Below are 23,387 nucleotides of genomic sequence, written 5' to 3'. Positions count from 1 at the left end.
GGAGGGGCGGCGAGGTCGAGGTGCAGGTGCAGACAGGGTTCCACAGCCTGTCTCTGTGGTCCCAGCTCATGGGAATTAGAAGGGGAGAAGGAGCATGTGATGCCCTGGAGCCTCTGGGAAGCTCGCTGAGGGGGTGGTATTGCATTGAGTCTTGAAGAGAGGGAGTTTGCTCTCGGCTGAGGGGACCCCGTGAGCCATAGAGAGAATGACAGCCTGAGTGCACACTGGCTCTCACATGGTAAAGTAAACTGGATTGAGCTAGGCGGTTGGGGCCTGAATGTCATGGTGAACAGTTTAGGCTGGAGAAGGGGGGGGTGTGTCCTGGGCCACTACGGATCTGGGAAGAAAAGAGGGACGTGGTCCAGTTTCGGCTTTAGGGATGCAGATACTGGGTAAGAGAGGATTAGAAAGTCGGAGCTCTGATATTATTGTGTTAAGAATCAGGGTGTCCGAGAGCCCGGGTTTGGGAGTAGAAAGACATCTAGTTGTATCACTGCTTCCTCCATAACAACGGTTCTCAACCTATGGGTTGTGACCCCTTTGTAACAATGAAAATATATCCTGTGTATCAGATATTTACATTATGATTCATAACAGTAACAAAACTACAGTTATGAAGTAGCAACGAAAATAATTTTATGGTTGGGGGTCACCACAACATGCGGAACTGTATTAAAGGGTCATGGCATTAGGAGGCATTAGGAAGGTTGAGAACCACTGCATTGGACGAGGTCCTTAACTATTTCCTCATCCGTGGAATGAGGCTTCTTAGGCTGCTGAAATAAATGAGGTAAGTCTAGCAGGCATTGCACAGTGCCTGACCGGTATTAAAGTATTCAGTGAATATTTATGCTTGCCATTGCTTCTATTATTCTTATTAATTACTCATCATTGGGCAAATGCTGAAAGACCTTTAGTTGTTGATTAACAGGAATTACAGATGGGATAGGTGATGGAGATTCATAGGGGAGAGTCTAATCCCACAAAGCTTCTTGTCTGACTTTGAGCAAAATCAGAGCGTCTCATTCATTTCTCAATTGCTACAAAGTTGCCAACCACCTCACTCTTGAGACATTACTGGTTGGACTTCAGAATCTTTCTGGAAGTGGTCTTTGATGAGTGACGCCCTTGGATTGATGGCATCATTCTCCTCTGCAACTGTGAAGTCAGAGTTAACTCCCCTGACGCTCTGAGCCTCATCCCAGGCAGTCTCCAGGTGGGCATGGGGTGGGGGGTTGTGTTGCCCAAGAACTTCTGGGGGTTGCTCTTCTGGTTGAGAGTCCAGTTGGGGCTCTAAAATGGTGCGTGGATTTTCCCCAAAGCCTCCCAGGCTGAGATCGTGTTTGAAATGCCACATCCAATGTGCTATGGCATCGGAATAGGAAGCACACCCAGCTTGCACCTGAAGCTTTTGTTCTGTGCAGCTTTGGGTAGATCATTTAGCTTTTCTGAACAGATCACGAAATTTCCTCTTCTTACGTCTCAGGAATATCTTTATAATAGGCAATAAAGAGGAAAAAACTTAGGGGAATAATAATAAAGCTTTGAAAATGCTGATTTAAGATTGTCAAGAGGATTCCTTAAAGAGATGTATTAAATAGATACATTTTATAAAGTACACTGTTAATTTGCTTTCACATTTCCCTACTTTGCTTCTGCTAATTTTGCAGCACTAAATAAAAGAGTTTGAAATGTTTTTTGTCAGTTGATTTATTTTGGGTAGAATATGACTTCCAGACCACCTTCATTGATTAGTTGTTGGTTTACAATCCAGGACGACTTCTGGGTCCATTGACTCCAAAGTTTCTGTAGTTAGACTTGAGCCACCAAATACTTTTCATGGAAACAGTTATCCTCTCTTTTCATTTCACAAGGATTAAGAATCCCAATGTCTATTTTTTGGAGTTATGGATTTCACTTTTGCTTTGAGCTGCCCTAAAAATATGGTCATTGATAAAAGAATTTGCCACTTGTAACTAATTTCCATATTCTCATCTCCCAGCTTATTTTTCTTATTTATCAGTGAAGATACACCATCAACCTGTTTCAAAGTCAGTGGACTTGTCACTGTTAAGTGAAGTCAAGTGATTCTTACATGTTTGCCTGTGATTTCCCACAGAGCTCCACAGTTTACATACAATGACTGCAAACCTCTTATTTCTCTTTGCTGCCTTTATATCCAGTTATTTTTTCTGCCTTATCAGGGCAGGAAAGCTGGAAACAAAAATACCATGGATGCAGGTATGTGGAAGAGATCCAAAACCACCATGGATGCAGGTGTGTCTCCCACAGCAGAGACATGTTCCAGAGACTCTGGTTGGAGGGCATGACTGGTTGGCCACTGGGACATGTGGTTCTTTTTCCACCACTGGGCATCATCATCTTTAGCAGAGAAATGCTCAAACTTGTGGATGAAAGAAGTTAGAAGGGTCCAGAAGGGTCAATTGTTTTGCTCATTACCCAGAACACCTGTGAGGTGGTAAAGGCAGAGGTTTCTAAAGTCTCAAATATTAACTAATTTCATGTGCCTACATGCTTACACAAAATAAATGAATAGAAAGCTTGCTATTTGAGAACTGAGGAACATCCACAGAAGTTTATAAACCAGGGGTCACAGCTAACTGGTAATTGCCAGAAGTAAAAATTTCTTGGGTTTAAGAAATAGCCTAGTTTTTGTTGTTAAGTAGTTTTCTATATAAATTTGTGTGTTTTACTTAACTTGTAAGATAAATTTGCAGATGTTAAGCCATCATTGCCATTATCTGCTAGACTTATGATAAATTGTATCTGTTATCATTTTTACCTTAAAACGTATCTACTTATTACAGGTTTTCTGAAAATTAGATGATATATCTCTTTATTGTTTAATTGTTAGTATGGACACTTACTATAAAGATGTTTTTGAGTCACACAGGTTGGCATTTAAAGAAAGTTTCCATTTAAAATATTTTATATACATAGTGTTACTGCTTAAATTGTATTATAAGGAAAAATTGGTGTATGGTTTTTCTGAAATGTGGTAATTTCAGAAAATTACTTTATTCTGGTAATAAGATTTGTCAGACTTTTTCCATAAAGGGCCAAATACTAAATATTTTATGTTTTGTGGTTCTCTATCCCAGCTAGTCATCAAAGCAGTCATGAGCAATCTGTAAGCAAACAGATGTGGCAGTCTTCCAGTAAAACTTTATTTACGACTGCCCCATGTGCAGTACTTCGGAGATCTTTCTTTGGCACAAATCTCTTCATGTTAAGGCTCCAGCTTGTGACGAAAAGAATAGATAGAAAGATATTTTAGCAAGGCATTTACAAGTTTCCAGAGCATACCAGAACCATAGTTTCTTTCAACTTGCATCACATTATAGAAGGTTGTATGTGGGTCACTACGAGAGTTTGGAGACAGACTGTGTTATGGCCCATTATGTCACTTCCAGGAAACACAGTCAACAGTGTCCTTTCTGATTCACCCATGCAAGTTTCAGCTTGCTCAGCTTATCAGTGTTACTGGGAGGGCTTCATTTGTTTCTGTTTGCATGGATTTTACATTTCTTGATTTTTGTGTGTCTCAAAACTTATGATGACCCATAATAATGACTCTGGAGGACTTTGCAACTCTACATAACATACTGTAAGACCAGAAGAAATGTTCCGGCTCAGCGCCTGTGGCTCAAGTGGCTAAGGCGCCAGTCACGTACACCCAAGGTGGCAGGTTCAAATCCAGCCTGGGCCCGCCAAACTACAATGACGGCTGCAACCAAAAAATAGCCGGGCGTTGTGGCGGGCGCCTGTGGTTCCAGCTACTTGGGAGGCTGAGGCAGGAGACTCGCTTGAGCCCAGGAGTTGGAGGTTGCTGTGAGCTGAGATGCCAGGGCACTCTACCCAAGGGGACAGCTTGAGGCTCCTGTCTCAAAAAAAAAAAAAAAACAAAAGAAGAAGAAGAAATGTTCTTACTGCTCCGTGAAGCGCTCCATGGGACAGTAAGTAACACAGGAATTGGAGTAAGTCCACAGCTGCCCTTGTGGGGTGGGACCCCTTAGCTTCCACTCACAGCAGCCCATAGATCTTGGTCTAGATCAACAGTTTTCAGCCTTTTTTTTTTTAATCTTGTAGCACACTTGAACCTATAGTTAAACTTCGTTGGCACACTTAAATTATGTTGATCAAAAAAAAAAGTTTAAAAAAAGAATATACTTACTGTGCTTTGACTTCTTTCAAAAATAACTTAATGATCTTTAAAAATTTTTGCAGCACACCTAAGCTCCTTTCCTGGCACAGCATTGAAAACCACTGCTCTAGCTCCTCCTTGTCAGGTATTTCAGGGGTGTTCCCAGAAAGATCTGATCAGCTCCTTCCTGGTGATATATCATCCACAGGCAGGAATAGCAGGGAGGACCAAGTTTTAGTGGGTCAATCCGGATCATGGAGTCTGTCCAAATGGCACTGTCTCTCATCGGCCACTGAGCCTGGTAAAGGTCTTGTAGGCAGGAGGATAATGACCGGAGACGGGTGAGGTGGAAAGAAGCAGCGACGTGGTGTGGGCGCCTGTCCACTGCATCACTGGAGCGGCTTCCTGGGCAGTGGGGTCTCTCTCCCACCACCCCCAGCACTCTGACTCTCCCACTTGTTTTATAGAAGCTGGATGATTATTTTGTTTTGGCACAGTGGATATCACACTCAGAAACCCACGTGAGTTTTCAGGGGCATGTCTAATGATGGCAGGTGATGGGACGAGGTTGAGAGGACTGGCCGTTCCTGCTGGCAGAGTTGACCCTAATGACGGGAAAACCATTTCTTGCTTTGAATCAGTCGCAAGGTGCTTTGCTGTTGCAGTCAGCCTAAGGAGGTTTGCACTTGGCAGTCTACCTTTGCCGACCCTGTCGGTGCTGTTTCCTGGGCACTTGTAGGCCATTCAAGTATCATTTGGTGAATTGTTCCTTCAGGGCACTAGCTGAGCTGACTTTGATCTCTCTTTTTTAATCTACAATTTTTGTATGTAAATTTCAAACCTTAAAAGACAGTTCCCCAGGATGGCATCCAAGAGATCTTATAGCCTGAGGATACTAAAACTATTTCTTGGGGAGAAGGATCCAACTGAAGATAAATCTCCAAGTGCCTCTCTTGGTTCTTCTCTGGCTACAGGTTTTACGATCAGCCCAGGCTATTGCGAAGAGACCTAAAAATCAATGCCTCTCATCCCTAATGAGAGCCCTTAATGCTCGGTGCGATGACAGCCTGTGTGAATTTGAATACTGACAACTCTACCCAGCACAAATATTTTTACTATGCATTTCAGTTGAAACATGTGTCAAGCCAATTACATATTTATAGGGTTTAAAGACTATTCCACTCAAACCTCAGAGAGTACACACTCTTCAAATCTCTCTTTGGCATTAGAGGACTCGGGTACAATAGTCAAACCTCTTGTGAGTCTGTAATAAATCATCTTTGCCACCATAAGCGTGTACAGTTGGCTGCGTACCGGGGCTCCATAGACCCACCCCCACCTGGTAGAATTTTAATTCCCTCAGTAAAATTGATTCTACCAGTTCTGCACATTATTCTCCCTGTCTTCCATTTAGCCCGTTAGTTTGCTGACAGTAGAGTACACAGCACTTAGCAGCTGGTTTGTGGAACCATCAGTCAGGAAATTGTATGATAAATAGGAGGGAGCCAGGTTTAGTGGCACTTCCTTCTGCTTCAGCAGTTTTCGCGTGACTTTGGAGAAGTCATCATGTGGTGTTTTGTCAAGGGCCAGGGCAGGAGATGGCTGCAGTGCGGTAACTTATTACACATACACTTGAGTTATGATGCTCCACAGCTGTGCTGCTCATGTGTAAATAATAAACCGCGAGGTGGATAATTATGGTGGCTGCTGGCGACACGGGGCTGCTCTTGTCATGTGGGTTTTCTCTGACAGCTTTTTGGGCTCGTGATGGACTATGCCGCTGATCTCATAGAAATGGTAAACCAAGAGGCGGGTGAGGCGAGAACTCCACGTTGGGGATTCAGGAGCATTTTTTGAGAAACGAGTTAAGTTTAACATCATGCCATGCCCCGTATGGTAAAGGACGTGCTCAGACTGTGTTTTATTCTTCATTCATCCTGTTAAGCTACGGTCAAGCACATCTTGAATTGGAAGAGGAGGGGGTCTTCCATCGTATTTTCCCAGAAAGTGGCTTCAGAGGTGTGATTGCCACTAATAACCAACCCAAGGTATAATTGTTCCCACAGACTTCAGCAGTCCAGGAAAAGTTATTTTAAATTTAATCAAGAGAGAAACACAGAAATAGTAAAACACTTAAACTAAAACCAGATGTCTTTGGTCAAGTCAGATCACATCCATTAATTTCTCTGTTCTTTATTTAAACCTAATTCAAGAATGCAGAATTCATAAATTTCCTTGGGACATAAATAAACACTTTGTGCAAACAGTGTTACGAGATGCATCCCATCCTTCTAGTCGGAATTAACTTTTAAACTCACAAAATACAGACTCAGCTGTGGGAAGTGACTGCTAAATGCCTCAGTAATTATGTTTTATATTTTCTTCTCAAATATATTTGTAGGTTTTGGTCATCATCTCTTTCATTCTGAAAGAAGGGAGGGTGAGTGAGAGAAAGAGTATCTTTAAATCCTGAAAGAATGAAAAGATGGCAGTTACTTTTTAAATATCAGTGATAGCATTAAAAGTTTCCCTAGGGGACAGATTTTTATACCCCTTGGGCACATGCTTTTGATTTTACAGGATTAACTAGTTGGTCTTCACCGCTGTGCACATCATTACTGCAACTTCATTATAACTGCTCATATGGAAGATAATGCCTTATTTCCGGGGCCTATAAGGTATATATTAAATGTGGAATAAATTCACACATTTTGAGTCCTGTATGTATGAAAAATGTGGACTTACGCTTCGTCACAATTCATAGTTTCACCAACATAGAGAAAATCAAATACAGTTAACACCCACTTATCTGGTGGAGAGAATTTAATCACACAGAACACAGCCAAGAAGTAAAGAAGTAAAAATATCTTCCATCTATGACAGTCATCGCTGTCACAGTGTCCCTTGAAAGGGCCATGTGAAACAGGCTGCATGTGAGCAGCCCTTAGGAGTGGGTCCGTTTATGAATGCTTAATTCACACACAGTTCTAGCAAGTTTATTTCTCTGATTTCTAAAAGCAGGTAATATGTAAGAATCTGCTGGAGACGAGCATGTTATATCAGCAGTGATGGCCAAAGGGACTGGAAGAGATGGAAAAGCCACTTCTATTTTGATGGCCATCCTCCTCTTCTGGATTCGTATCTGATTTGGGTTTGTTTCAAAGTTTAAAATCAGGGGAGATTCACCAGTATAAGTTGGACTTTCAAGCTAGTGAGTACTCCACTCAATTTCATGGTTTTTCTTTTTGTATTTCTTTTTGTTTTGTGTTTTTTTTTTTTTGCAGTTTTTGCTGGGACTGGGTTTGAACCCGTCACCTCTGGTATATGGGGCCGGCTACCTATTTCTTTGAGCCACAGATACAGCCCTCAGGTTTTTTTTTTTTTTTCTTTAAGAAGGATGAGTAATTTTTATGAACAATAATAAAATAGAATGTTTTGGTTCTCTAGAGGGCAGATTTTAATTGTCAAAATTGCTAGTTTGGTGCACCAATGGAGTTGCCAACATTGCTGGATAAACATGCAACTTAAACTTTTTAATTTTTAGTGAGTTAGTTGTAAATTTTGTATTACAAAGAACTAGCTCCTGAGTCCTTTAATATTAATTCCTAATATTGGGAGTGAAATACTGGTGAAATGTTGATTTTGGGGGGCATAGACTTTATAAAATGTATAATGTGTGAAAAATTATGAGGTTGTTTGTCCCTCACCTTGAATTTCCAGCATTGTCATATGTTGTGATATCACAGTGACAGTGATATGACAATGCCAAAATCATCCCTTCCTTCTTTCTATGTCACCCACCAGGCCCTCCCTACCCAGTCTTACAATGAGTAGAAAGTACAGTGAGTAATTGACATTTCGATACAATAATCCTTTTGGAAGTTTTGTAGATTCTAGATCTGGTGATAAATTGATAGGGTCACAGTTTGTGGTCCTTCTTTTGTGGACCACAGAATTTCTATCAATACCATGCTTAGAGTTTTTTACTCATTTTATTTTTCCTTCCATAACCACAGTCTTAGATCCTCAAACAAAGGCACCAAGGGCAAAATACAAAACAAGAGAAATAATGTATTATAGTTTTTAAGACATGCTTTTTATTCTTATATTCTAGTAGATGTTTGTTGAAGGAAATTTGGAAAGTAGAGGTGGGTAGGAAAGGAAATCAAAACCACTTGAATTCCATATACGAGGCTAGACAATTAAATTTGTGAACTCTTCTTAGGAAGAAGTACTTTGAAAGGTGAACTAGGCTCTGGTGTTGGTGCATAGCTTCCCAAGGGAAGTACACCGAGGGTGACGGTAATTACACCCAGCAGTGAGGTAGGTAGCACTTTTTCTAGGACGTGTTCATCCTTAATTTTCGAAAGTAAATGTGGATGGAGGAACTGCTTTAAGGAAGGGAACCCAGGAACCTATATGCACACCTAATAGTCATCCACTTGCATTTAAGAGAATTCACAATTGGGGCACAGTGCTCCCAGCCTTGGGAGGTATGGTCCACATCCTAATTCGTGCATTTTGGGCATAGTTTCTCAGACTACTGGAGAGGCTCTGTGCCCGCCTCCACTGGGTGCTCAGAGCCTGTTCACCATAGGTGCCTCCTTTGAAATTGCCTTTAGAATCTGCCAACCTCAGCTAACCTCAGCACAAAATCTTCAGGCATTTAGAAGTAAGTCTAAGCCATTCTGAGGCTTGTTTGGTATACATCTCAATTCCCACAATCTTGGCTCTGGGCAGGCTGCCAGGGTGACCATGTGTGGACAGGTAATACGTGTACATATTTGAAGAGTACATCCCAGCACGTTTGCTGGGATACAGGTCTGATAGCCGTGGAGTCAACCCTCAGACCTCCAGGTTATAGACTCTTATTTTGCTTCTTGAAACTTGGGAAAAACTTACGTGTGGGTACAGAGTATCAGTCCTACTTCCTATTATAAAACCTGTTAAAACTTTCTTTAACATTTATAGTGAATTGCTATTTTTTAAAAAATGAAAGTTTATTTTAAATTTGCGAGAGATAATGGGTATCACTTAGTAAGAGTCAATGTGGATGAACAATTTAAGGGCACATACGGGAACCCAGGAGCCTGAGCTGTGCAGGAGGAAGGGCAGGAGTGGGTGGGGGTCTGGATCCAAGGGGAATATTAATACGACCTCCGCAGGAATTCCTGGAGCTGGGCTCCACACCTCCCTCTGTGAGTCTCAGTTGGCCAGCTCATCTCTCCTAGCCAGGCCAGTGTCTAGATTTGCTGCTTTTGTGTTGAGACTATGGAGCCCTACCCTTACCCTAAGACAAGAAAGGGGGGGGGGGTGATGTACATTTAAAATATTTTTGAAGTGTGTGTGTATGTGTATATGTGCCTGTGTGTGTGTCTATATCAGCCATGGATTCTAGCAGGTCCTTTTAAAAGGACACCCTAAAAGGCATGGGAGAAATGAAGCTAATATGTATATTGCAATGGCTTTGTCTAATTTACTTGAAATGCAATTTTTTTTCATGTGAGTGTGTTAAAGCCTCTCCACTTTGTTTTGTGGCTCCCCTCAGCCCCTCTCCCTTGGCTGGCCTTGCTTCCAGGGTAGGCAGCTGTGCTGTTCCTCTGTTTCTTGGTTTCCTGTCTGGGTTTTAGCTATAGTCGTAGGCTCTCCCTCCTCAGGCTGGTGCAGGAAGGATTTACTCATTCCTACCTGTGCAGTACCTCACGTGGCCTTGTTAGTAGGAGATTCGGTGTCTGGAGTGAGGGTTGGGGAGCGGGACTGCTTCACGCATTGAATGCTGTTTCTAGGTCATTTGATGCAGGTTGATTGTTTTTCTTTTCAGATCCACCACATCTTTTTCCTGCCTTCCATCCTCCTGTGCCAATTGACGCAAGACATCACGAGGGCCGCTACCATTATGATCCATCTCCTATTCCCCCACTGCATGTGTAAGTATTAAAACTTGACTTAGTAACGAAAATGCAAGAAAATCTCGGTCTGTCCTATCTCAGGACTTTGTTGTTAATGGCATGTCTGCTGGGCTCTGAAGATGTGATAGAAGTACAAGATTTACTTTTGAAATATAGCAAGCCTTTCTGTTCCCGGATTCACTGAAGCAAATCCCTCCTGCTTCCTGAGGAATGCCTGTCACACTAGGTAGCTGGCAAGTATTTCCTATATGTTTTGCTGATGTGCGTTCTCTGGGCTAGAACTACAACATTAAAAAGTAAAAGCCTAATGGAAACTTACCGCTCAGAATACGTATTTGGTCTATGTTAGGTTCAAAGTTTTTCATGCTGTAATTTCTGTTACATGAAAGTCCTGTTCTGGGGATCACAATGAATCATAATGAAATTTTTATGCTAAATTTTCATGGCCCCTATGGTACATTCACCAACAGTCACTTGATTGATGAGAGTGTCACCCAAACAAAATAGCAAATGTGATAGAGTACATGGTTTACACAAAGATAAAAGGAAAGAATAGCGGTGATAACATACATTAGGAAAGTAAAAGAAGTGGAAGCAAATATCGTCTTACTTGGTTTGGAGGGAGCAAGGCACAGTGAATTCACAAACCTAAACAGTATTCTTTTGTAGTGGTGTCCAGGAAACCCTCGTGTACTATAATAATCGGAGCCACTTTCTAGGAGGGGCTGTCCCTTGCTAATGGCCTTGATATATATATTTAGTCATATCTAATAATCACCCTTCATTCTGAGACAGTAAAGTTAGAAAAGCACAAATAATACTTTGAAGAATAATGCTGGTTATTTAGATGGTAGATTGCATCTCCACGGCTATTAGTTACAGCTGTGTAATTACATATTATGCCAGAGAAAAATGAAGTTGTTTTAAAACAAGTCCTCCTCTGTGAACAGAATTAATTGATATTAACAATCCTAACTACATGCCTAAGTACACATATAATATTTTACCAACAGTTTTTTGGATCCATCTCCTATTACTGAATTGTAATTTCAGAGCGGATTTGCCTGGAGGTAGGTAATAAATCTGTGTTGCAGACTTCTCTGAGCATTAGAGGAGAAGTGGGTATTTATAGAGAGAGAATGCAGAAACTTGTGACTTATTCTCTGACTTTTCACTGGAACACAAGTAAGTATTTACAGGGTGCTGAAGCCTGCTAAAAATACACTCAAATAAAACCAAGAGGCCAATTTAAAATTCCCTAAACAAAGGGAAGGAAATTCCAGATTGGACCTGAAACATGACATGTAACTCACCCTACTATATAGAGGCTTTATGAGACAGATGGGGCCACGTGGCTGTCAGTGCAGAGCACACAGGGGCCACATAGGCCTTGGAGACATGGCTGGCTGATTCCTCCCAGACATCAGTCTGTGTGTGATGTGGGGATTCAAATCACATTTTATGTGGAATTTTAGAATTCTTCGCTCTCTCAAAAGTCATGTTCTAGAGAAGTTCTTAAAAATGACTTTCCATGATAGACTGAACTGTTTCCTCTGGATTCATTATAGGTTGCCTTGTAATTATATTCAAATGTTAATTTATCAATAAAAGCCCCAAATCATGGTTCCTTGGCAGACTGTCATAACGGCAAACCCTGATCCATCCATCCATCCACTGCTGTGTGTTCTGGGCCCTGTTTGCTGTTCCTACACTGGCTCTTGGTGCTAACAAGCCCCCCTCACCCTGCCAGGATGAGGCAGGTCAGGTTTGCACAGTCCTGTAGGTGGGGCGGGTAGGGGAGCTGCAGTTAGGTGTTACTGTTGAGCTGGGGTTTCTGTGGATTTTCATATGCCCTGCTTTCTCAGTCAAGCTTTAGGATATTTTAACAGCAACTGACTAAATTGTTTACTAGCATTCTAAATAAATGTATGCTTATCAAAGATTCATAATTTGAGACTGGTCAATTGTTCTAAGCCTCAAAAGAGAAGTCTTAGAAGTTTCTGAGAGGGAAAACAGGTCTGGGGGCCTAGGTACTGCTAGGTACATCCAGCAGGGCATAGGGCGGACCCTGAACTCATGAAGTGGCTCCAGGCAGCCAGAGAAGTCACACTGCTATCCCTTTGGGCCATTCTCTCTGCATCCCTGTATCAGCCTTCCCTCTGTGCATAGCCAGCTCCTGCTGACATTTATCCTCAAGGCTCGACCCAAGTGTCACCTTTGCTGGCTGTCCCAGAGGTTGTTTCCTAGCACCTGTGTGCCCCTTTATTTTCGTGCTTTCATCTCTTGCTTTTACCGTGTTGATAGTGGTCATTGCCCTCTGCTCGTTTTGTGGGCCTTGCCCAGCACGTGGCTGGGCACTGTGTTGGTCAGGGAGATGGGCAGGCGCGATCTCAAATTCCTGCTCTCGTCTCGCCACCCACGTGGGCTGTGAACTCTGGCACCTTTCCTTGTGTGTGTCACTTGGGTTAGTTTTATTACATGGAAATGAAGCTCTCTGCCATACTCAACTCTTCAAACTGTAGGAAGAGTTCAGGGAAATAATGTTCATTTTCTGAGCACTCTGAAAAGCTAGAACTCTAAACAAATGTTTAGGGTTAGCATGTGAGGCAGCTTGGGAGTGTGAAAAATACTGGGCATTTCTCTTCTGGTCTCCTTGAATTATGAGTCCCTGGGCTGCGTCTGTAGCTTCCCAGGTGTGATAAGTAGATGCCTGTGATCTTCTTGGGAGAGGAGGGTAATCTAGGCAAATGTGGCTCCCTTACAGAAACCTTAAAAGCAGATCTTTGCTAAGGGATAAAGCCATAACCTAGAAAAAATAAAATGATTTCATCTAGTCTAGAACTTGAATTCCAAATGCTATATAATTGTCTTATAACAAAAAGAGATCAAGTGTGCTTATGGAGTCTTCGGAATAAATATTTTTAATTATAAGATGACAAAATTTGGGGATAGTCTCATTATTTTGTACACACAATTGTTCTTCTGGTGCCAACTTTAAAAATTAAATTGCAAGTCTTTTAAAACCAAGGATTTGAGATGATGGAAATGCCGACAGGTCTATGTTTAGAAGGAGGGCAGGCGCTCTGATAATTATGCTATCATATCCTATCATTAAGGATTCTATTGAAAGAGGTTTATAAATTGCTCCTCTTTTTAGATAAACCACCCTATATTAAGGCATCAACGATATGGTGCAGAATTAAATTAAAATCTCATAAAATGAAATATGTTCTGTATTAGCTGTTTGACACTTAATTTGCCTCTGAATGAGTAGAGGAAATCACAAATTAACCTGCCTTTGTTTTTCCAACCATGGCTTATTAGGTGTTAGAACAACTGCAATTACAGCCTAATAATAACCACTAAGCCTCATAAATATGTACGGAAATACGTCAGTTTGTGTTAAAGAACCCAGTTTGTTAAATGGAATGCCTTTAGTGTATGTATTCTACTTAAGCTCATAGTGTTATCCGGCTTGTGGTTAGGTACTGTAGACAGAGTATAGAAACTTAAACTGATTCAAATACAAGACTGGAAGTAATATTAGAATTTATGAGTATTTCCTTTCTTAACTCAAAATCATGCATGTAGATTAAGAACTTACAAGAAAGATGTGGAATCTAAGTGTCACCTTCCCCTGAGTTGTCACGTAAAGGTTGGAAGATTCTTGCCTTGTAGTATTTAATTCAAGGAGTTGGAAAATTAAGAAACAAAGGATGTGAGGAATCTTCCCTTTTCTTCTGAAAGTTATTCCCCACTGAATTCACCAGGAATTAATTCTCAATATATAGATAATTAGAGTTTTTTTTTCCCCTCCTGTCCCTCTCTCTCTCAAGGCATTTACCGTGAACACAGATCCTATGCTTGTTAAGCTAGCTAACAAAAAGTACCAGGTTTTAGAGAAAATATTAGAGTGAGTCCTCCCTTTCTTAGTGAGGTTACCATAAGCATTAATGACAAGCCCAATCCATATCCCCGTAATCAAGGCAATAATTTTATATGCGTGCTTCTACTTCTTGGGCTCCTGTGTGGACGTAACCTGTTCGTTGCTGACACCAGTGCTGTGTTCTTGTGTCACTCGGGTAGGCACTGTTGTGTATGAGAATGAATGATGCCCTTTAGGCTAAACATTGCTACTAGTTTTTGAAATTTCACTTGAAAATTAGATAATTGGTATGTTTCAGTCCCTACCCCAGAATACACTTGTCTTTTCAAGTGACTGCTTTTCACTGGAATGAAGAAAGTACCTTTTCTCTTACATTTTTAGTGTTACAGCTCATTTCCTTTTAAAATTAGACATGGTGTATTTGCAGAAACTCAAATTATAAAGTAGCTTTAAATTCCAATTCAGTTTCATTCATTCTGTACTTTGGGGGTGGGGGGGAATCTGTCTTTTACATAGATAAGGTGTTTTCATTTATTGATCACTATGGAATGAATTTCAGAGTTGTCCCTCTGCTTCATACTGAGATCTGCAGTTCATTTTCCAAGGCAGGGTCCTTAGTTATTAATTCATTACGGTAACTCAGCCCCCACAGATCTTTTAGCCGGCTGAGCTGAGAGTTGCCCTTGCCTCACGCCGTGTATGTGATTGGTTCCGTACCCCAAGCGAACTCACAAACTGGCTGTTGCATTTCACCGGCAGCATTACTGACTTGGTCTTTTCTGATGTGGGACAAATGAGCACTCGTGTTCCGTTCTACCCAGTAGCCCGCTTTTCTCTTTGTTGAGGCCGGGTGGCTTGTCCCAGGGCGGCCTGACCCTCTGGATCCTCCCACCTAAGTAAGAAGAACTGCTCTTCCCAGGGTTCCTGGTCTACCTCCCTTCACTTCTGAGAGAAGACTGAGCACACGCAGATCATTAACATGAGCTGTGAAATGGAGCACACTGGAAGTAAGCCAGGCTTCGGCCCCATGATTAGGACTGCCTTTTAGGATGAGAGCAGGGAGATGGGTGCCAAGTTTGGAGCATGAATAAATATGTTTCCTCTCAGAGGGAGAAGGCTGTAAGAGAAGAGAAGGAGACAGTAAGTGGGTGACCAGACCACTACTGCGTGCCCCCCCCATTCTGGTACTGTGCTTACTGGGGGCTCTTGTACTGTTCATTTGGAAACAGCCTTCCATCCCGCCACTCTCTGAAAACTATGTTGAGGCCACATGCATGATAGGGCTTCCTTTCCTTTCATTTGGAGGGGAGCTTCCAGTAAAATGAGGAGACTGGGGAAAACCTTGTGTCTCAGTCCATTTGGTGTTGCTGTAAAGGAATTCCTGAGGCTGGGTGAAAGAACAGAAGTTTGGCTCATGCTTCCACAGGCTGTACAAGAAGCATGGCCCCAGCACCTGCTTCTGGTGGGGGCTTCAGGAAGCTTCTACTCGTGGCAGAAGGCAGAGGGGAGCAGGCCTCACAAGGTAAGAGGAAGGAAGCCAGACAGAGAAGGAAGAGAGGTGCCAGGCTCTTTTTAAACAGCCATTTCTCACAGGAACCAAAAGAGTGAGAACTCAGGGATTATGGTGAGGATGACACTCGCCTGTTCATGCAGGATCCTCACGAGTGACCCAAACAGCCCTTTTTAGTCTCCACCTGCAACATTGGGGGTCAGATTTCAACTTAAGATTTGGAGAGGAGAAATATCCAAACTATCACCTTGTAATTATGTTTGGGGACATAACCAGTTTGAAATATTTTACTAGTATTATTTAAAATTAACAGAGTTTTTTTTTCCCCCCTTCCAGTGTTTGTCCTCTGCCATAAACATTATTGAGACTGGTAAAGTATAAGGCATCTCAAATTACATCAAATACTGTAGCTAATGCTATCATACTCTCCAGCCCCAATCCTCAAAAAAAAAAAAAGAAATGAACTAGATGAGGGTAAAGACTGTATATTTCTTAGCATTTGCTACGTTGAGTTCATGCTTTATATATGGTAGCTCCTAAATAAATACAGTTTTATTTGTAATAACAACAACGGACTGTTATTTGTTCACTGCTATCACCCTTGGGTTGTTTTTGTTTTGAGTGTGTCACCCCAGGCCGACAAGCTAGGACTCAATAAACAAAAATTCAATTACTGCTTTCATTATAATAATAGATTGACTAGGCACTATTTAAAAGTGTTCACATAATTATCCCTGGTAATGCTTCAACAACCCTGTGAGAGAGTTGTTGGTATTATTAGCCTCATTTTAAAGATATGGAAACCTTGGCGTAGAGAAGTGAACACCATTTACAGGCAGGTGGTGCCATGATTTTTAACCCAGGTGTCGGACTTAACATTCCCTGCTCTAGACTTTCATGTTTTGTTAGAGAAAATGAAGACCATTGCCATGGCCCCTCTAGTTTATATAAACTGAGAGAGAACAACTATTAATAATTCTGCTAAGAAGTTTTTGGTGTCCCTGACTGTCTGGGGACACAGATATTTGCAGATGTGGAAGGTAGGAATACGGTGGTGTGAGAAAGAGCCATAAAAAGGCGTCCTTCAGACCTTCTGACCTACTTTGCCAGGACATAGCCCAAACATGAAGATACTTACCAGTGTTGCTGCTACAGAATTTATGACACTATAAACAACTGGACACTTTCCATATTCAGCCACAAGGAATAGTTTGGTAAACCGTGATTCATCTACAGGTTAAAATGTTGAACAGTCGCATTTGAGAAGACTGTTTAAAACACAAGTACATAATGATTAGTGAGTACAGCAGTATGCCCGACAGGATAGAAGCCATCCAGGACTGGATTAAAATGCATATGTCCCTGGAGCATGCTCATTTTATTGATCTTTCAAGATACGCATTTGAGAAAATGGAACAGAATTTGTCCCAACTAGAAAATAGAGGAGGATAGTTTTATGTGATGACTCCTGTCTAAACCAAAGTTGCTTACAGCTCCTCCTATGTGGCCATCTCCCCTCACTTAAGGTAGTTTCCGGGAACCTGTTTGCTAACCTGTTGAATACTCAGTAACCAGTAAGCTAGATATTTGTATCTTCGGTGACCCAAACTAGCAAACTAAGCACACTTTCAAAGGAAATAGCAGGAGAGAAGTCGGTTTTGAAAGTCATAAAGCTGAGTCTACATAAGGGAGGGATGTTTTGCAGAAGGTTCATTAGATAACTATAATGAAAGAAATTTGAAAAAATAATCTGGGCCATTGTTTAGTTTTGATGTAATCTTTGTAAAAGGCAAAGCAGTATAGCAACGGGCATCATAATATTCCTCTTCAGTAAAAGTTAACAAGTGAAATGACTTACTGGTTTGGGTTTACCTCCTGGGCTGAACTAGCTGGATTGGTGACATTCATATTTATAACTCCTTCATACATTTCCCTGCTCAACATTCCCTTATCAGAGAGGTCTTCGATGAACACCCACCTTGAACAGTTATTAGCAAACAGTAGCTTGTAGGCCAAATACACCCCAGGCCTGTTTTTAATCAATAAAGTTTTACTGGAATACAGTGTTCAGTGTTGTCTGTGTCAGCTTTAATAACGCAAAGGCACGTTTGAGTGACTGTGACAGAATATGACCTGAGCAGCCTAAGATAAAGTTTGCCAACTCACTGTTCCAAAGTAACACCCTGTCTCCGGCCTTACTCTTTGCCCTCTCCTTTGCTTTTTTTTTTTTTTTTAAGTAGTACCATGCATCGTATTTTTTGTTTTCATGCTTTTCTATTGCCATTCCCACATTTTCCACTGAATATCATGCCAGTTCAAAAAACAAAATAGGTCTGATCGTTAGATTATCACTTCTCATGATAGATGGGAAAAAGTTTAAACCCTGCCTAAATTTTCAAGAACTGCCTTCGACCACCTACATACATAGTTCCTTCATAGTAGTTATGAAAATGTGGTTGAATTTCAATTCCTACACTTGTAAAATGTTGATGAGCTGGCACCGTGAATCCAAATCAACCAATCCACGCTTTCCTTTGCATTAAGAACCAAACACGCAACAAATAAGTTGTACTCAAAGGGGATAATACGCACGTCTGTTTTGCAGCCTTTCTAATGACTGAAATATTGAATTTGGTCCTCAGTTGCACAGAAAGTAGGCCCTAATTATAGCGCATATTCAGAGTCTGAGCGCCAGCTTCTTGGATGAAATTCCTGTGTTCTTTGTGCTGCGCTCAGCAGCTCGGCCGGGAGTAGATATTGACTGAGGCATTCACGTTCACTGAACCGGAAGCTGCCGACTCCATAGAGGCTGTCGTCAAACCTGTTGCGGGGGCCTGGGAGGTACTGGGCTGTAACAGACTTTTTTCTTTGAGTACAATGCTTCCACTCATGTTAAGCCTGGCTTCAAAGAAAACACAAATTTACTGCCATCGTTTTATTTAGTTTTCAAAATATGTGTTTGAGAAAATGGAACAGAATTTGTCCCAACCAGAAAACACTTGGGGGTAGTTGTATGTGATGCATCCTGTCCGAACCTAAGCTGCCTGCAGCTCTTCCTCGGTGGCCATCACTCCCCTCACTTAGGTAACAGAACCCACTTTTTTTCCCACCTAAACAAAGACATGCCATTTCCTTTAGCCACACTGCAAACTGAGTTAGTTCATTTCAGACCTTTCCCCAGGGGAACAAAGAACCATGACACAAGGCTGCCTGTCATTCATTCTTCTTATTGTTGCACCCTCATTCCTGCCCCCGGGGAAATTCATATAGCAAAAAAACAAAAGTTCCTGGAACCTGCTTGCTTTTTGAATAGTAAGTAACCAGTTAGCTATTTGTAACAGCAGATATTTGTATCTTCTGTGACCCAAGCAAACTAACCACACTTTTAAAAGGAAATAGCAGAAAAGAGGTAGGTTTTGGAACTCATACACCGAGTCCTAAGTAGGGTAGGGATTTTTTTTCAGAACATTCATGAAATAACTACGTATAATGAAAGAAATGGGAAAAACATATCTCGGCCATTGTTTAGTTTTGATGTAGTCTTGTAAAAGGCAGTAATGGGCATTGTTACGTTCCAGTCCAGTAAAAGTTAACAAGTTAAATGGCTTGCTGGTTTGGGTTTCCCTCCTGGGGTGAGCTAGCTGAATTGGTGACTTTGCATCCGTTTTTATCACTCTAGTCTTGAAAAACATCACGTACAAGGTGAGATCTAGACTCTGTGGCCTGCCTCTTTTCTCTCTGTCTTGGCGTGTGTGCACAAACATGGAGAAGAGAACGCGGAGAGAATGGTGAAAAGTGCCAGGAACTGCCTCAGAGCGTGAAAGTGCGTTTCCAATAAAGAGAACGGTGACGGTCTGTACCTTAAAGCCATGGCTTTTCTAAAATCCCATCACCTAATATTCTGGGTTATGCAGCATCTTACATGATTATAAGTGATAGGTAGTTAAAACTTTCTTATCCAACTACAAGGAGGTTATAGGTTCACTAAAATGAAGTTCTCAGTTGAGCATGATGCAGGGAACAGATGCTTCACCCCAATCTAAAAATCTGAATCAATGTCAAAATCAGATGTATATGCAATTGCCTTGAAGTCATTGTCTCTGTTTTTTAAGGCATTTTTTTAAAGGTTTTCCCATGAAGGGTCTCTTGCTGTTAGGCAGCACCTGTAAATTGTCTCTAAAGAGCCCCGTGCTTACATAGAGCCCCGGTCATTCCAGGTAGCAAGTGCTCATCCTAAGAGGGTTATGTTAACTCAGCACTTTAATGGTGCTCCTGGGCTGGCAACATTAATGTCTGTCTCTAACTGCCTGGGAAGAAAAGATGCACCATTATGGTGATCGCTTAGAGAAAGAAATAGTAAGTAGATGAGCAGAACTACTGCTGAACAGGAGAATCAACAGTACTCTTTTTCATGTTCTTTTCTTTGAGACAGAGTCTCACTCTGTTGCTTTGAGTGCCATGGCGTCACCATCATAGCTCACAGCAAGCTCAAATTCTTGGGCTTACGAGATCCATCCTCCTGAGCAGCCTCCCGAGTAGCTGAGATTACAGGCGCCTGCCACAGCAACTGGCTAGTTTTCCTATTTTTAGTAGAGGCAGGGTCTTGCTCTTGCTCAAGCTGGTCTTGAACTCCTGAGCTCCACCCACCTCAGCCTCCCAGAGTGCTAGGATTACAGGTGTGAGCTCCCACACCTGGCCACCAGTAGTCTTCTAAATGCATTCAAATAGTATCCAAATACTTCCAAGCTCATCTCAAGTGAACGGCATCTATATCATTTGAGGGAGATGGGGGAGGGATACACCAGCTGTCAAATTATTTCCCTCATCTGCAGAACAAATCAAACCGTGATGCTTGAGTATGATTTATATTTTTAAGACACCATCCAAAGAAAGTATTGCTAGTTTACTAAAATACCTCTTGCCTCTAGTCAAGTAATCTGTGGCTCCCCTAGAGAACAAAATCGCCATATTCCTGGCCCTCATTGTTTTCAATCTATACCACTATGCACACCAGTGAAAGTTTTCAGGAAAAAAATGTCAAGTTGTAAGTCAGGGCCAGGTGTCGTGGCTCATGCATTTAATCCTAACACTCTGGGAGGCCAAGGTAGGTGGATTGCCTGAGCTCAGGAGTTTGAGACCAGACTGAGCAAGATCAAGACCCTGTATCTGAAAATAGCAGAGTGTTGTGGTGGGTGCCTGTGGTCCCAGCTCCTCGGGAGGCTGAGACAAAAGAATCGCTTTACGGAAAGTGACAAAAATAAATAAATAAATAAATTTGCAAGTCAATAACAAAGATAATCAAACCTCTAAAGGGTACCCTGATTTTGCATATCGTATTCTTCAGGGATATAACAGATTAATCATAGAATTCTGTTTGGGTTGCATTACTGCTTATATTGCTTACCACGTTGGATTTATTTAAAGTAAGTATTGTAGGTTACTTTATCTGTCTTCATTATGTTACAGGTTGTGTGATGCACACACATAGCACCCACTTCTGTCCATTTCCCTGTAGTGATGCAAGCCTGTCCTGGGGCTTCATCAGTGGAAGACAGCATGCCTGGACTTCCACCTTAAAGAAGGTAGTGAAGGGGGAAAACAAGGTCAGCCTAAAGTATTCAGTTTTGCTTTCTTGATCAAAGTCATTCAAGACTACAACACCTGTAGTTAATGAATTAAGGGATAACTAGCTAAAGTCAAGGTTCCACTGGTTATAAGGGAATTGTGTGGCTAGAGTTTTGAGCAGAGGTGCAATCTTCTGCAAAGAGCTTCTCTGGCCCCTGTGGAGGGAATCTCTCCCAGTTGAATAGTTATATGGTGATAGGTGTCATATACTGTTTGAGGGAGAGTTTTCTTTCTTTTTTCTTTCCTTTTTCTTTCTTTCTTTTTTTTAAGAGACAGGTCTCACTTTATTGCTGTTGGTAGAGTGCTGTGGTGTCATAGCTCACAGCAACCTCTAACTCCTGGGCTTAGGTGATTCTCTTGCCTCATCCTCTGAAGTAACTGGGACTATAGGCACCTGCCACAATGCCTGCCTATTTTGGGGTGGGTTGCAGTTTGGCCAGAGCCTCGTTATATAGGGCTAGCGCCCTACTCACTGAGCCACAGGCACTGCCCTGAGGGAGAGTTTTCAAAGTATGAGTCCTGCATTTCATGTGTCTCTTCATTCTTGGCAGTGTGGATAGCAGGCTGTGTGGATGGGACTTAGGGGCTTCATACACTGCTGAAGGCCTTTCCTGAAAGCTGCATTAGCCTCTGCCACCTTTCCCTATCTTTTAACCCAGGCAAACATAAGACTTTTTAGTTATTTAGGTACTGTTGGTTGTTGCTTCTGTGTTTACTGGGAGGAGGGAGAATTGGAAGTTGGGAGTTGTTGGGAGTTGTGGAAGTTGAATCGGGAGGAATGAAAAGTAGAGTCCACCGCCTTCCCTGAGTATATTGGAGAGAAACATCCTTCCTTGGTCTGTTTGCTTTGCAAGGGTGTTCTTTGATGAGGTCTTTGTCCTAGGCACCCACTGAAGTCTCCGTGTACTCAAGCTTTAGAAAAGCCTATTGGCCCTTCTTTGTTTGCTTTGTTGAACTGTTTATTTTGCTTTCTTCCCACGAGGTTCCCTGGCCTTGCTCTGACAACGCTTTTCTGCATGAATTACATTCCTCTGAGCTACAAGTCTCCTAATTCTTCCAGTCCATTTGATTCCGGCCTGTGTGATTAGTCCATAGCTTCGATCTGCCGTGGGTCTTTGCCAGGCAGGGTGCTTGCTAAGTGCCTGTAACGTGGAGACCTAGAGACATTTTTTAACCTCATTAGTGAGGAGAGTAGCGCTTCATTCCGGTTTAATAACATGGCTACTCTTGAATCATTACTAGTTTTAAAATCAGTGAAGGAGGCTACCAAGTCATTTGGTCACCTTTCAGTGTGAATAAGGCTATAGAGGGAGGGTGGTTTGGGTGATTATCCTCACGCCCAATTTAGTAACACAGATCATCCTGTAAGGTGAGAGGGAGCTCCATTTAAGTTAAATTTACCTTTCTAAAGAATTTCACAATCATTTGCACAAAATGCATTGCCATCGTATAGAAATAATGAACAACAAAAGTGAAAATTATTCAACTATCTTAATCATACATATAAAATCATATTTTCTTGTGCATGTGTGTTATTTTCTAAAATATGGCATATGACTCGGGTAGAGATGAACGATTGACAAAACTATGAATTGTGCTTTTTAACATTCTCTATTAATAAAAAGTAAATATTTGGGAGGCAAGACACAATTATAAGGGGGACTTTACCTAACAAATGCAATCAGTGTAACTGGGTTTCTTGTACCCTCAATGAATCCCCAACAATAAAAAATAAAAATAAAAAAAAATAAAAAGTAAATATTTTATTCTTTAATGCAATATACTCTCATTACAGATATTTGTACAACATTATGATGCAGCTTGACAAAATTCAACTGTCTACAGAGCAGCCTTCTATAAGGGTTCTGTTCAGCTGTTTTTGCCTTTTTTCTTTTTTTGCATGAGAATCTTGACTCTTAACAAGCAGGTGAGGTGCCTTGCAGCCAACCAGGAGTCTGCATATATTGATAGTATATCTGGGAGTAGTTTTAATCTGGGGCATCTAAAAAAAGGACCAAAAATTTGTTTGCCAGAAATGTTTGAATACATAATCTGTGATGAAGATTATGCAATATAAGTTGGGTTTTTTTTTTGTTTTTTGTTTTTTGTTTTTTTTAAAGAGATAGGATCCTATCCAATGAGTGAGTGAGTCAGGGTTTTGTGTCTACCAGAGTCCAGGTAAGGTCAATGAGTTCATCAGGATTTTGTGTCTGACAGAGTCCCAGTAATGTCAATGCCTTCTCTACTTGGTGACCACTCTTTGTGGCCAACCAGCAGGGATAGTTGAAGCCT

At 41.5% G+C, this 23,387-nt stretch overlaps 1 protein-coding gene across 2 annotated transcripts in view; it reads left to right on the top strand.

Annotated features, from left to right (window-relative positions):
- GLI3 (GLI family zinc finger 3) overlaps positions 1 to 23,387 on the top strand; it is a 259,436-nt gene that overhangs the window by 132,448 nt on the left and 103,601 nt on the right. For both annotated transcript variants that reach the window (XM_012809964.1, XM_003797546.3), the window contains exon 3: positions 9,987 to 10,092. In XM_012809964.1, the coding sequence (XP_012665418.1) occupies positions 9,987 to 10,092 (106 nt within the window). The remainder of the gene's footprint in view (positions 1 to 9,986; positions 10,093 to 23,387) is intronic.

This window comes from Otolemur garnettii, unplaced genomic scaffold (genome assembly GCF_000181295.1).
Source record: "Otolemur garnettii isolate 467f Iridium unplaced genomic scaffold, OtoGar3 scaffold00119, whole genome shotgun sequence".
Classification (NCBI taxonomy): domain Eukaryota; kingdom Metazoa; phylum Chordata; class Mammalia; order Primates; family Galagidae; genus Otolemur; species Otolemur garnettii.
The sequence above is the reverse complement of the archived record's forward strand: the minus strand, read 5'-3'. Positions and strand labels throughout refer to the sequence as shown.